General features: G+C 43.1%; 1 protein-coding gene across 1 annotated transcript in view; it reads left to right on the forward strand.

Annotated features, from left to right (window-relative positions):
- The window catches only part of tep1 (telomerase-associated protein 1), a 55,818-nt gene that overhangs the window by 27,542 nt on the left and 14,184 nt on the right, over positions 1 to 14,092 (forward strand). The window contains exons 25-42 of the mRNA XM_072691375.1: positions 85 to 272; positions 541 to 682; positions 1,664 to 1,843; positions 1,949 to 2,041; positions 3,683 to 3,815; positions 3,900 to 4,059; positions 5,229 to 5,362; positions 6,241 to 6,329; positions 6,421 to 6,535; positions 7,599 to 7,643; positions 8,021 to 8,228; positions 9,133 to 9,253; positions 9,559 to 9,683; positions 10,138 to 10,237; positions 12,706 to 12,861; positions 12,953 to 13,168; positions 13,760 to 13,816; positions 13,916 to 14,048. Of these exons, the coding sequence (XP_072547476.1) occupies positions 85 to 272; positions 541 to 682; positions 1,664 to 1,843; positions 1,949 to 2,041; positions 3,683 to 3,815; positions 3,900 to 4,059; positions 5,229 to 5,362; positions 6,241 to 6,329; positions 6,421 to 6,535; positions 7,599 to 7,643; positions 8,021 to 8,228; positions 9,133 to 9,253; positions 9,559 to 9,683; positions 10,138 to 10,237; positions 12,706 to 12,861; positions 12,953 to 13,168; positions 13,760 to 13,816; positions 13,916 to 14,048 (2,395 nt within the window). The remainder of the gene's footprint in view (positions 1 to 84; positions 273 to 540; positions 683 to 1,663; positions 1,844 to 1,948; positions 2,042 to 3,682; positions 3,816 to 3,899; positions 4,060 to 5,228; positions 5,363 to 6,240; positions 6,330 to 6,420; positions 6,536 to 7,598; positions 7,644 to 8,020; positions 8,229 to 9,132; positions 9,254 to 9,558; positions 9,684 to 10,137; positions 10,238 to 12,705; positions 12,862 to 12,952; positions 13,169 to 13,759; positions 13,817 to 13,915; positions 14,049 to 14,092) is intronic.

The following is a 14,092-nucleotide window of genomic DNA, read 5'->3' on the forward strand; positions in this document are numbered from 1 at the left end:
AATTATTATTATTTTTAAAAATAATTTGAATGATTTTAATTTTGCTTTTCTTTATGTCACGCTTTCGCTCCTTGTGTCTCTCAGGCTGGTCTGGCTCATGCGCTCCAAACTCCGGATAAGCACAGGAAAGTGCCAGTTTGTGATGTCATATCCTATTCCACCGCCGCTAGCCGATCAGCTTCTGGCGTAGAGCACCTCCTACGCTGCCTCGTCCAGTGGCTGAGGAGGAGGAAAGAGCAGGAGGAGGAGCTGCTCACCAGCACACCCTACAGGTGAGGTGAATTGAGCGAAACTATGTACCGTGTGAAATCACCTGAGATTACCTGTGAGTTTATGGAGTGAAGCTGTCGGTGAGTAAAATTGCAGTAATTTTAAATACAGGGTTGTTTATACTGCTCTGCAACAACCATGGAAAATTACATTTTAAATAATTTCATAATTTAATAATATTGAATAATGAATAAATGCACCAGGTCTGCAGCATTTATAAATAAATGAATCCTCAACTTTTAGTTAATAAAGCGTCTCTTGCCGTTTCAGAGACCTGCTGTCAGAGTTTCTCTCTCAGGTGGCCGAGCTGAGGAGAGGGAAGACTGTGGCGTTACTGATTGATGGTGTGGATAATGTGCACGACCCGAGGGGTCAAGCAGTTTCTGAATGGATACCAGAACACCTTCCCAAGGCAAGATCGTGTGTGTGTGTGTGTGTGTGTGTGTGTGTGTGTGTGTGTGTGTACGTACATGCTGCAGTTTAAATTAGTTATTAAAAATCTCAAGACTCAAAAACATAAAAATATTAATAATAATAACAACAACAACAACAATAATAATAATAACAGTTTATAATCATACACAGTTCCTCAATTCCTACAAGCTGAATGTTTATTATTATTATCAGAATAATGGCAATTATGGCAAATAAATGATGGTAAAATTAAAGTTGAATAAAAATAATTAAATGTGGCACGAAATATAAGTTCTAATGATTTTAACTACTTAATCAAATATGTGTTTAATACTAATTTATTACATTAATCACATATATATATTATTATTATTAAAAATATATTTATTTATTTGTATTCTGTCGCATTTTATTGTTACTAATATATATTTTTGAATAATTGTGTATATGTATATATGTTTTTGGGGTTGTTTTGGTTTTTTACTTTGTTTCATTTTCAAAAAGAAAATATTCCATAAAGCAGGGCTGGTAAGTTGACGGTCAATACAATAAAACTATATTTTAAACATTTTAAAAACCTGTACTGCAAAAGTCTACATTTACATTTACATTTATCATTAATGGCATTTAGCTGACGCTCTTATCCAGAGCGACTTACAAGGTCACTCGTATTACAGAGGTGGGTCGGTGTAGTGTTAGGAGTCTTGCCCAAGGACTCTTATTGGTGTAGCGCAGCATAGTAACCCAGACCAGGAATCGAACCCCAGTCTCCCACATGGTGAGGTAGCTCAGTGGCAGGTAGTGGTGTTATCTGTTGCGTCACACCAACCACAGTCTAAGCAAGAAAGAAATATTAGAAATATGAAATTTAATTCAGTGTAGAAACGACGCATGTAAACAGGGGTCTTGTGCAGATTTATTAGCGGTGGATTTTAATAATCCTAACCTGAAGCAAATATGTCGGCCGTACTTCTCTCAGGGTGTCTGTCTGGTCCTGAGTGTCACCAGAGACTCGGCCCTTCGGACCGCCATCGCCAAGAAGAGAGGGTGTGTGGTGTTCCCACTGGGCCAGCTGCCTCTGCCGGACAGGAAGGAGATCGTGCAGAAGCAGCTGAGTGTGTACGGGAAGAAGCTGAGTGATTCTGCCTTCAATAACCAGGTGGGACTCAGATGGTGAGCGGTGGAGACGGTGGTGAGCGCAGCTGTGAGTGCAGGTAGCATCAGAACACTGAACCTCTGAACCTCCTGCTGTTTGACTCTGCAGCTTCAGACACTGCTGATGAAGAAAGGGGCCGTGAGCCCGTTCTACCTCCGCCTGACCTGCGAGGAGCTGAGGAACTACGCCTCCTTTGAAACGGTGAGATGATGATGATGATGATGATGATGATGATTTGTGCTGAATGAAACAGATGTTGCTTAAATTGAAAATTGTGTTTATTTGTATTTGCTGGATGCTGGATGTCCTGCTTTTTCAGGGCCTTTTGGAGAGAGGTCAGTCAGATCGTAGTGATATAAATCCCTGATATATCAATAAAACTAAATTAATAAATTAAGATAATGATGTAATACAATTACCAGCTTAATATTAATCATATTTATTTTTGTATTAAAACAATAATAATGCAGTGTAGATTTACATATTACTAATATTTTATTTTATTGTTTTATTTAATATTTAAATACAAAGAATTTGTAGTAGTTCTATGTACCTGTCTATCTGTCTGTCTGTCTATCTATTTTTCTGTCTGTCTATCTGTCTGTCTATCTAACTGTCTGTCTGTCTATTTATCTGTCTGTCTGTCTATCAATTTATCTGTCCATCTGTCTGTCTCTCTGTCTATCTATCTGTCTATCTGTCTGTCTGTCTGTCTATTTATCTGTCTGTCTATCAATTTATCTGTCCATCTGTCTGTCTCTCTGTCTATCTATCTGTCTATCTAACTGTCTGTCTGTCTATCTAACTGTCTCTCTGTCTATCTATCTGTCCATCTGTCTGTCTCTCTGTCTATCTGTCTGTCTATCTAACTGTCTCTCTGTCTATCTGTCTGTCTATCTATTTTTCTGCCTGTCTGTCTGTCTATCTATTTTTCTGTCTATCTGTCTGTTTATCTGTCTCTCTGTCTATCTATCTGTCTGTCTATCTGTCTATCTGTCTGCCTGCCTGTCTGTCTGTCTATGTATCTATCTGTCTGTCTATCTAGTTATCTGTCTGTCTGTTTGTCTGTCTGTCTGTTTGTCTGTCTATCTATTTTCTGTCTGTCTGTCTGTCTATCTATTTTTCTATCTATCTGTCTCTCTGTGTATCTATCTGTCTATCTATTTTTCTGTCTACCTGTCTGTGTCTCTGTCTATCTCTCTGTCTATCTCTCTGTCTGTCCGTCTGTCTATACCCACACATACACTTCATGCCCAAGTGTTTGTGGACACCCCTTCTAATAAATTTTCCATTGATCTACCTTAAGTAACCATTGCTGACACAAATAGTCCCTGTAGAGAAGTACTGCTGATAGAAAAGGCAAATTTAGAACATTAACCAATTGGCTCCATGCTGCCTAATGCCAGGCGTGGACTAGAGGGGTATAAAGCCCCCCAGCATTGAGGAGCTGTGGAGCAGTGGAGGAACTGTGTTCTCTGGAATGATGGTGGTGAAGCTCCATCCAGTACTTTTAGGATGAGTTGGCGAGTTGGGGATGATGAGGTGGGGTGGTGATCATCTTCCGACATCCTGACTTCACTATCGCTCCTGTCACTGAATCCAATCAAATCCTCACAGCAATGCTCCTCCTCCAGAATCTAGCAGAAAGTCTTCTTCCCTGGACAGTAGAGACAGTTACTCCAACAAAAGCAGGATCAGCTCTTTCTAATAGCCTTGATTTCAGAAGAAGCAACGAATGAGCAGGTGTCCCAATACTTTTGTCCATTTAGTGTGAAAATTTAAATGATCACAATAATAATCAGCATGCTCTTCCTTACTCCATATCTTGATCATGTTCTCCAGATGAAGAAGAACCTGCAGACTCTTCCTCCATCACTGTGTGAGCTGGTGCAGCACATTCTGCTCAGGCTGCAGTCTCAGTATGGAGCTGCAGGGCTGGACTGGACGCTGGCAGCGCTGACCGTCAGCTCCACAGGTACTGCGTCCTTCATCATCATCATTATTTAACATTGTCTAGATTTAGTCCTTCCACCCACCAAGCTGTTTTTTGTCTCTGCAGGTCTGAGGGAGAGGGATCTGTATGCTGTGTTGAACCTGTGCACTGACCTGAACTCCACACAAGGCCCGCTGACCTGGCAGAAAGCGCTTACAGCTGCCCGAAGCCCAAGGAGCCGAGTGCCCATGGCCGTCTTCTCTCAGCTGGCTCAGAGTTTACAGGGGTGAGGGTTGTAATATGATGTCTATGGGACTGTATACGTACTGTATGAGCTCAAACAGTGACTGGGCCCAGAGCTGGCCCAAGGCATAATCCAATTACGCGACCGCTTAGGGCCCCAATGCCACCAGGGGGCCCCCTAGAGCACCTAATTATCATGATAAAAAATATGAAATTTAAAATAACATTGAATAATAAAATGAAATGGTATTACACAGGTAAAACATAGTAATAGTCTGCAGATAATAGTGGGTACGTTACACATACACTGTAGCCTATGGAATGATGAAGCATCTGGTGCTGAGGTGGTGGTGAAAATCCATGAAGGCCCCTGACTGGACCACCTAATAAACTCACAAGCCTTCATATTTGTGCTTGTTTTTCTGCAGCTGTAATAAATGAGGGCCATTCAGTCTGGATTTCCTCCACTATGAAATCATAATAGTGCACATACATTTAGTGCAGTTCATCTTTAGTGGCCCTATTTTAGCGATTTTTAGGCAAGCCGTCAACCGTGCACCGTGCAGCTTGATTTAGGGGGCGTGTCAGTGTGTCTTTGCTATGGTAACGACAGGAAAAGTACGTCTTGCTTGGCTCGAAACTCACAAAAGTCATGTACCGAGTCTCTTAATGAATCATGGGTGTGTTTGTTTTGGGCGTAACGTGCAGTAATAAACCAATCAGCGTGTCTCTCACCATCCCTTTAAGAGCCAGGTGCGGTCAGACTGACCTTGGGGGGTTGCTGTTTCGGTGGTGTAGAGCGTGGGGGGGGGTACGAGCGTCAGGCTGCACGCGCCTGTGTTGACAATTCACTGCTGAGATAGCAACGAGCGTCTGACTGTTGATGAACGAACGTCTGTCTAGACTGTTTTCAGTCAGTGGAGCTCCTGCTGTGTTTTCCTCTGCTGAGATACACAGCAATACTCCAGAAACTGACCTGAACACCCCTCATTTCCAGACCACCGCGCCCATCAGCATAGAGATATTCACAAGCAGCGCTGCTGTTTAAACCACGCAGGAGGAAGGAGTGGAAATAGACTGATGGTGGGGTGGAAGACAGTGATGAGCATCGCAGCCGCCTTGAGCAGGGTGTGAGACAGGGCTCTTAATCATCTCTGTTTAGATTATTAATAAAAACATATCTGACCTTTCTTCCTTCTCTTTATACTGCAGCTTGATCCGCCCATCTCTCTCTCACGAGCCGGACGAGCCCCTGGCTCTGATCCATCCGGATGTGAGGTCAGCTTTTGAGCTTCTTTATCTCTCCACTGAGGGGGACAGATCCAGAGCGCATCTGATACTGGCAGGTAATCAAACAGATCCTTTAAGTGTAGTTCCAGCTGACCTCCTACCCCAAATGTAGTTGATGGGTCAAGTCAGGTGGAGTGCCAATTAGCATGACTGTAGAAAGCATGGGCAGCGAGCGTGACGTCTCTCAAAAGTGAAGCCACCACCGGTCTAATCTAGCGCCTCTGCTGGCTGGTTGCAGTATGTCATGTAGTGTAGCTCCACCTATCCCTGTATGTCTCAAGGACAAAACAGCCCCGCCCATTTCCCGTCTCATCTTCCTCATCTAAACTGTCTTTCCATCTCCAGCGTCTCCAAACTCCAGCAGTTACTCTCAGTCTCCCTGTGCTGATATCGGCCCATTTTTTATCCCCCCCCCCATCCCCCCGAAAAATGAAGTGTTTAACCCTTACTCTGCTCTATCGGAAGAAGGCGGGGCTACACTTAGGAATGAAGTGATTGACAGACAGTCAATCACTGCAGCAGGACCTGCACTTTTACTGTTGGAGCGTCCACTTACCGACAAACTGGAAATCCAGGGGGAAATCCGCTCTGCTTCAGTGCTGAAAGCTCAGTGAAGACGGTCTGAGACACTGAGGCTCGGTCTGGGAGAAGGGGACGGGTCTAGCGAATGAGACAGCGAGTGTGGCTCTGCCTCTGGTCTCAACTGTCTCAACAAGTTCGACAGCATGGCGGACAGTTTTGGCTTCATTTGTGTAGAGCGGAGAGGAACGGGACCACAGCGTCCATGTTTTCTACAGTCATCCATAGAGTGCAGCTCCAGTGTAGGACTGAAGAAGCAGAACTTCAGACACCAGACATGTCATGGGTTTAAGTAAAGGTGGAAAAACTGTGTGTGGAAATGTGTGGGAATGTCTGTTTGTCTTGTGTTATGCAGCTCATCTCTGGGTGCGGTCGGACCCTCATGGTAAAGACACGTTTCTTCACTGTGAGACAGACGCTCTGGTCCATCTTCTTGCCCATGTGGTCGGTGCTCTTCTTTACGATTTTAACACTTCAGCTTCTGCAGGATCCCAAAATCACTGGTTAAATCTTATCATTTTATCTTTATTCCCAGATGGAGAGCAAGCAGTGGCAGCCCATGCTTTTACTGCTGTCCAATTACTTTTTTCTGCTTGCTAATGTATGCCATGGACTCCTGCACACTCTCCTAGAGACGTACATCCTGTTTGGTGAGACTTTTATTAACATATTATATGTGTTAATATTTTTGGCCTATGTTGAATGAATCTTTGTGTTTATGGCTGTGCTTAAATGATGGGAAATTATAGCATAGCTACATCTGCTGGAAACAGGCCTGCTTTATCTTCTTGGCTGAGGAGTCCTGAAGCAGCTCTTTAAACAATTAAACAAAAGATCAAAGCTTTATTTGATCTGTTTGATTGTTGAGCTGTGATCTCTTCAGCTTCTTTCCTTTAAACCCCTGTTATCTTCTTTTCCTTTGAACTTTTCTTTTCTCTCTCTCTCTCTCTCTCTCTCTCTCTCGCTCTCTCTCTCTCGCTGTCTCTCTCTCTCTCTGTCTCTGTCTCTCTCTCTCTCTCTCTCTCTCTCTCTCTGTCTCTCTCTCTCTCTCTCTCGCTGTCTCTCTCTCGCTGTCTCTCTTTCTCTCGTTCTCTCTCTCTCTCGCTGTCTCTCTCTCTCGCTGTCTCTCTCTCTCGCTGTCTCTCTCTCTCGTTCTCTCTCTCTCGCTGTCTCTCTTTCTCGCTGTCTCTCTCTCTCGCTGTCTCTCTCTCGTTCTCTCTCTTTCTCATTCTCTCTCTCGCTGTCTCTCTCTCTCTCGCTGTCTCTCTCTCGTTCTCTCTCTTTCTCATTCTCTCTCTCTCTTTCTCTCTCTCTCTTTCTCTCTCTCTCTCTCTCTCTCTCTCTCTCTCTCTCTGTCTCTCTCTCTCTCTCTCGTGCATCATACCGCTCATCCCTCTATAAAGGTGTGAGAGAGAAGTGCCGTTTGTCAGAGCCTTAAATGCTGTGACCACCAGGTGTGTCTGATTGGCACTGATTACCCCTAGGACCTCTGGGGATTGGAGTTACCCTTGGGTAACAGTGCCTCGCTGCCGACGCCCTCTGCCCTCTGCCACTTACCCCTTACAGAATGTGCACAGAACAGGAGAGATAGTCGATCACATGAGTTACTACATGTTTGAGATGGAAGCATTAGCAGGATTAGCATTGTATGAGATCATGCTGAATACACATACTGTTTTCATTTTCTGAAATGTATTCCTTATTTTTCATTAGAAAAGAGAGCTGAAGCTGACAAGCAGCGCTGGACCGAACCTTCAGGTAATCAGGCCTGTTTTCATGCTAAGCAAAAATCTAAAAAGGGGGCTTAAATATAGACCCCTACCATACCTTCATCATATATATTATACAGGGCTGTGTACGGGTAGATGGGAAATGTGGTTCATGATCAGTGCTTAATGAGACTGGTGGGACCCAGATGGATCCACAAGCTTAAATCAGAGAGATCTTGAACATTTACAGGGGAAATCAGTGTGGAAATAAGGTTGTAATACACTCCAACCAAGAGGACTCTGGTGCAATCTGATGGCAAAAGGGCAGGGGTTCAAATCCCCATCACTGGGTCTACCTGTGCAAGAGCATGAGCACCACCTGTGATGAACGCATTGCTATGTATTCCCTCTGTAAATGAACCACAGGTGATTTAAAGGAGCTTCAGGCCTGTCACTCTTTCCTGAAGCGCCACGCCCCCCTCCTGTCCCGCTGGCCGGCCCTGTTTGTGCAGCAGGCTCTAAACGAACCGGTCAGCTCCTCTGCTCACTGCTGGGCTCGGGGGCTGGTGGAGGAGGGAGGAGTGAATGCAGTCAGGAAGCTGAACAACACTGATGATCCACAGCTGGAAACTGGGTGAGACTGACACCATCCTTCTGAATATGAAGGAGTTTATGTTTTTATTATTTTATTTCTGTGTTAAATTCAGTTAATGACTAGAAAATGAGAAAAGATGGGCGCGGTTTCTGGAGTATTGCTGTGTATTTCAGCAGCGGAAAACACAGCAGGAGCTCCACTGACTGAAAACAGCCTAGACAGACGTTCGTCAACAGTCAGACGTCCGTTGCTATCTCAGCAGTGAATTGTCAACACCTAGACAGTCATGGAAAATAAACATGCTGCTATCCAGTACTGAATAAGGATGTAATAATAAAAATAATAATAGAAAATAGCAAAATTGAAAGTTGTAAACTTTTCTTAAGACAGAAAAAAAGAAATAACTTAAGACATGAAGGATCAAAGACCCCCAGTGAGCAGACCCCAACAGCGGCAGTGGCAAGGAGAACCTCCCTCAGAGCTGGAGGAAGAAACCTTGGGAAGAACCAAGACTCACTAGGGGGACCCGACCCGTCCTCCTCTGATCAGAACTATTTATAAATTATTGATCAAAGTTACCAAACCACTAAAAGTCATGGAAGGTCATGGAATTTGAAATTGGTTAAAGAGTAGGAGCCCTGTGAATAGTATACAGCAGCTGGTGATGGTGCTGCTGATCCTCTCTCATTTATTTAAGCCCTTAACACTCCAAGGCTTGTCACTCAGTAACTACAGAGACTTCTGTACGAACTGCTGGCACTATTCTCTCTGTGGGGGTTAAACTGTATAGCAGTGCATGTGTGGTATAGAAATATAGGTATATTTCATCAAAATGTAGATGATTTTGATGTATATTAGTGGAGTTATTCTGAAAGCCGTGATGCTCTAGACACTCAGTTTAAAATGTAGCTCAGTGCCTCATTGCTGGTTCTGACTGTTGCAGTGAGCTGGTGTCCACCTTCCAGTGTGAGCCGTCCTGCGTGGCTCTGAGTCCCGGCGGAAGGTGTGTGGCGGTTGGGACGGAGCAGGGAACCATACACATTATCCAGACACACACCAACCAGGTACAACCTGCGGTTCACAGTGAGCTTTAATAGGTTACACTGACAGTCAGTCTTCCATTGGTGTCAGGCTGGACAAGTAGGTGGTCATTTACTTTATTTAAAAGGTAAAGGGATGAAAGGTAAAGGGAGTTCTGATTGGATTTATATGAAGGACAGAGTATGTGAACGTTACCAGAGCGTTACCATGGTTATGGACTCTGGCAGATCTGCCTAGAATCGCCTAATTAAAAAAAAAGATAGAGCCAGAAGGTAACACAGACATGGGAGCACCAAAGTATTGATTTACCTTTGTCGTCCACACAAAGGAAGTGAAGTCGCTGGTCAGTAACTGTGATGGCATCTCCGGCTGCGTGTTTCTGGATGACCATGTCTTGAGCACCACGTCCTACGATGGGCAAGTGGAGGTGTGGGACATCAACAGTGGCTGCAGGTGAGCGCCAGGAAACGTCCACAATGTATCTGTTTAGCAGCTGGTCTAAATAGCAAAAAAAAACAACAACAAAAACTGTGAAATAATTGTACATGAGGAAAGGTCAGCATGGTGAGCAAACAGATGAATCTGCGTGTGGATCATATTACCATTATAGAGCATTACAGAGCACCCCCTACGCTTCCTATAGTGTATTACAGTCTTTCATAATGAGCGTGTGAATCATGTTCACATTATAGAGCATTATAGAGCGCCCCCTACACTTCCCATAGTGCATTACAGTCTGTCAGAATGAGCGTGTAGATCATATAAGCATTATAAAGCATTATAGAGCGCCCCCTATGCTGTCTGTGGTGTATTAGGGCTGCATCCCTGCTGTGTGTTGGAGAGATTCAAGGTCACTGAGGTTAAGAGAGCTGTACACACTCACCACTGTTTGTTCTGTTTTCTAAAGGACGACCCACCTGAACGCCCACTCCAACAGGATCACAGGGTGTGAAATCAGCTCAGACAAGAAACACTTTGCCACCGTCTCATTAGACTCCAATCTAAAGGCAAGAACACCTTTTGAAATTTAAAATATGAGATGTTTATGTTTATATATATTTATGGACCCACCTTCTCATTCATTGCGTTTTCTGTATTTTCATGACTATTTACATTGTAGATTCTCACTGAAGGCATCAGAACTGTGAATGAACACATGTGGAGTTCTGTACTTAACAAAAAAAGGTGAAATAACTGAAAACATGTTTTATATTCTAGTGTCTTCAAAATAGCCACCCTTTGCTCTGATTACTGCTTTGCACACTCTTGGCATTCTCTCAATGAGCTTCAAGAGGTAGTCACCTGAAATGTTTTTCAGGTGTGCCTTATCAGGGTTAATTAGTAATTTCTTGCTTTATAAATGGGGTTGGGACCATCAGTTGTGTTGTGCAGAAGTCAGGTTACTACACAGCCGACAGCCCTATTGGACAACTGTTAAAATTCATATTATGGCAAGAACCAATCAGCTAACTAAAGAAAAACAAGTGGCCATCATTACTTTAAGAAATGAAGGCCAGTCAGTCTGGAAAATTGCAAAAACTTCCCCCAAGCGCTATAGCGAAACTGGTACACACGAGGACCGACCCAGGAAAGGAAGACCAAGAGTCACCTCTGCTTCTCAGGACAAGTTCATCCGAGTCACCAGCCTCAGAAATCGCAAGTTAACAGCAGCTCAGATCACAGACCAGTTGAATGCCACACAGAGTTCTAGCAGCAGACCCATCTCTAGAACAACTGTTAAGAGGAGACTACGCAAATCAGGCCTTCATGGTCAAATAGCTGCTAGGAAACCACTGCTAAGGAGAGGCAACAAGCAGAAGAGATTTGTTTGGGCCAAAAAACACAAGGAATGGACATTAGACCAGTGGAAAACTGTGCTTTGGTCTGATGAGTCCAAATTTGAGATCTTTGGTTCTCACCGCCGTGTCTTTGTGAGACGCAGAAAAGGTGAACCGATGGATTCCTCATGCCTGGTTCCCACTGTGAAGCGTGGAGGAGGAGCTGTGATGGTGTGGGGGTGTTTTGCTGGTGACACTGTTGGGGATTTATTCAAAATTGAAGACACACTGAACCAGCATGGCTACCACAGCATCCTGCAGCGACATGCCATCCCATCTGGTTTGCGTTTAGTTGGACCATCATTTAGTTTTCAACAGGACAATGACCCCAAACACACCTCCAGGCTGTGTAAGGGCTATTTGACCAAGAAGGAGAGTGATGGAGTGCTGCACCAGATGACTTGGCCTCCACAGTCACTGGACCTGAACCCAATCGAGATGGTTTGGGGTGAGCTGGACCGCAGAGTGAAGGCAAAGGGGCCAACAAGTGCTAAACACCTCTGGGAACTCCTTCAAGACTGTTGGAAAACCATTTCAGGTGACTACCTCTTGAAGCTCATTGAGAGAATGCCAAGAGTGAGCAAAGCAGTAATCAGAGCAAAGGGTGGCTATTTTGAAGACACTAGAATATAAAACACGTTTTCAGTTATTTCACCTTTTTTTGTTAAGTACAGAACTCCACATGTGTTCATTCATAGTTTTGATGCCTTCAGTGAGAATCTACAATGTAAATAGTCATGAAAATACAGAAAACGCAATGAATGAGAAGGTGTGTCCAAACTTTTGGCCTGTACTGTATATATATATATATATATACAGTTCTGAATGTTCTGAACTCTAATTGGTCGTCAATGTAAATTATTATTATTATTATATTATTATTATTCCAAGTGATTTAGAGAATTTCTATTGGTCCGTTCATCCAGAATAATTTACACAGTGTTCAGAAGCAGCTACAGGATTCAAACAATGAAGGAAACCAGGCTGTACTGTACATCCACTGTAAATCTTCAGCTGTACAGACTGGATATACAGTCCAATTTTACACCCTTTATATTGCTTATTTAAATATTTAATATTCATATTTCTTCTATATTTAAACTGTGTGTTATGAACTGTACGTTTTTTAGTATATTCAGTTTCATTAGATGTAAATGTCTGTTGACACCTGCACTGAAAAATTACGTATTCTTGGTACTAATTTTGATTCAGAAATATTATACCTGGTGTTAAAATGCTTAATATCTCAAATTAGAACAAGAACATTAGAATTTCAAAATGTTATTAAATGGTAAATATATTTACATTTATAAATATTATATACTGTTATTGTCAATCATTACTTTTTAGATTTAATTAAAAAAACTTTATCATAAAAAAATATAACTATCAGTTCCATCCAGCTTTTAAATATTATGGATGTATGGATGTTATATATTAGTATTTATAAGTTAAAGTTTAAATTATTTTTTTTTTGAAAACAGTAAATCCAAACTTATAAACAGTAATAAGTTGTAATTATTATTATTATTATTATTATTATTATTATTATTATTATGAGTAATAATTCTGAAACCATTGAGAATCACTGTTCTTGATGCAGTATTGTATTCTGCTGTTGTCATGGTTACGTGCAGGTGTGGTCGTCTCAAAAGGGGAAGCAGGTGGTGTCTCTGCTGACCCCCTGCCCTCTGAACTGTGTGACGTTTGACTCTGAGGGGGGTCTGCTGGCGGTGGGCTGCTGGGACGGAACGGTGCGAGTGTGGGACTGGATCAAACAAGACAGATGGAAGGTGAGGAGGAGGGGCCTGAGCCTGAGGTTGGCATGGAAACTTAATAATTAACATTATTTTAAATCTCACTCTCTTTCTTTCTCTCTCTCAGACTCTCTCAGGTCATCTCTCGTCTGTGCGCAGTGTCTCCTTCTCACCCTCCTCCTCCTCTCTGCTGTGTTCTGGTGGTCTGGATGGCGAGGTGCTGCTGTGGTCTTTTCCTGGCTTGGCCTGTGTGGGGCGCTATCAGGCTCACCGCGGCTCCACTGAGGCCCTGAGCTTCCTGCCTGGAGGAGAAACGCTGCTGACCGCCGGACACGATGGCATGGTGAGCAAACAATGATCTGTGTATGGAACATATTAACATTTTAGAGCATTATAGAGCATTATAGAGCATTATATACGCTTCATGTAGTGTATTACAGTCTGTCAGAATGAAAGTGTGAATCATATGAGCATTATAGAGCGTCCCCTACGCTTCCTGTAGTGTATTACAGTCTGTCAGAATGAGCGTGTGGATCATATGAGCATTATAGAGCATTATAGAGCGCCCCCTACGCTTCATGTAGTGTATTACAGTCTGTCAGAATGAGTGTGTGGATCATATGATCATTATAGAGCATTATAGAGTGCCCCCTACGCTTCCTGTAGTGAATTACAGTCTGTCAGAATGAGCGTGTGGATCATATGAGCATTATAGAGCATTATAGAGCGCCCCCTACGCTTCCTGTAGTGTTTTACAGTCTGTCAGAATGAGCGTGTGGATCATATGAACATTATAGAGCATTATAGAGCGCCCCCTACGCTTCCTGTAGTGTATTACAGTCTGTCAGAATGAGCGTGTGGATCATATGATCATTATAGAGCATTATAGAGCATTATAGAGTGTGCTTTGATCGAGTCTGTGTGTTTTAAACAGGTTCAGTTGTGGTCAGGAGGTCTTGGATGCTCTGTTTCTGTTCTGGGAGAAGAAAAGGTACTGTCCCAGACAAAGGTTTTACACTTCTTATTGATTATTGTGGTATTGATGATGATGGTGATGATGGTGGTGATTAAGATTACTCATCCATTACAGAAAACCTTAAAGTCGAGTGTGTCCAGACATGCAGCAGTCGCTGAGAACGCTGCTCTCTCCGTGGCGGTAGCTGATGGCTACGCTGCTGTGGGTTATCATGGAGATGGTCTCAAACTGTTCAGTCTGGAGTCAGGTAAAGAGACGTCTCGCTGACCTGAGAAACGCTAGTAAACGCTT

The sequence above is a fragment of the Salminus brasiliensis genome, chromosome 11, assembly GCF_030463535.1.
Source record: "Salminus brasiliensis chromosome 11, fSalBra1.hap2, whole genome shotgun sequence".
NCBI classification, from domain to species: domain Eukaryota; kingdom Metazoa; phylum Chordata; class Actinopteri; order Characiformes; family Bryconidae; genus Salminus; species Salminus brasiliensis.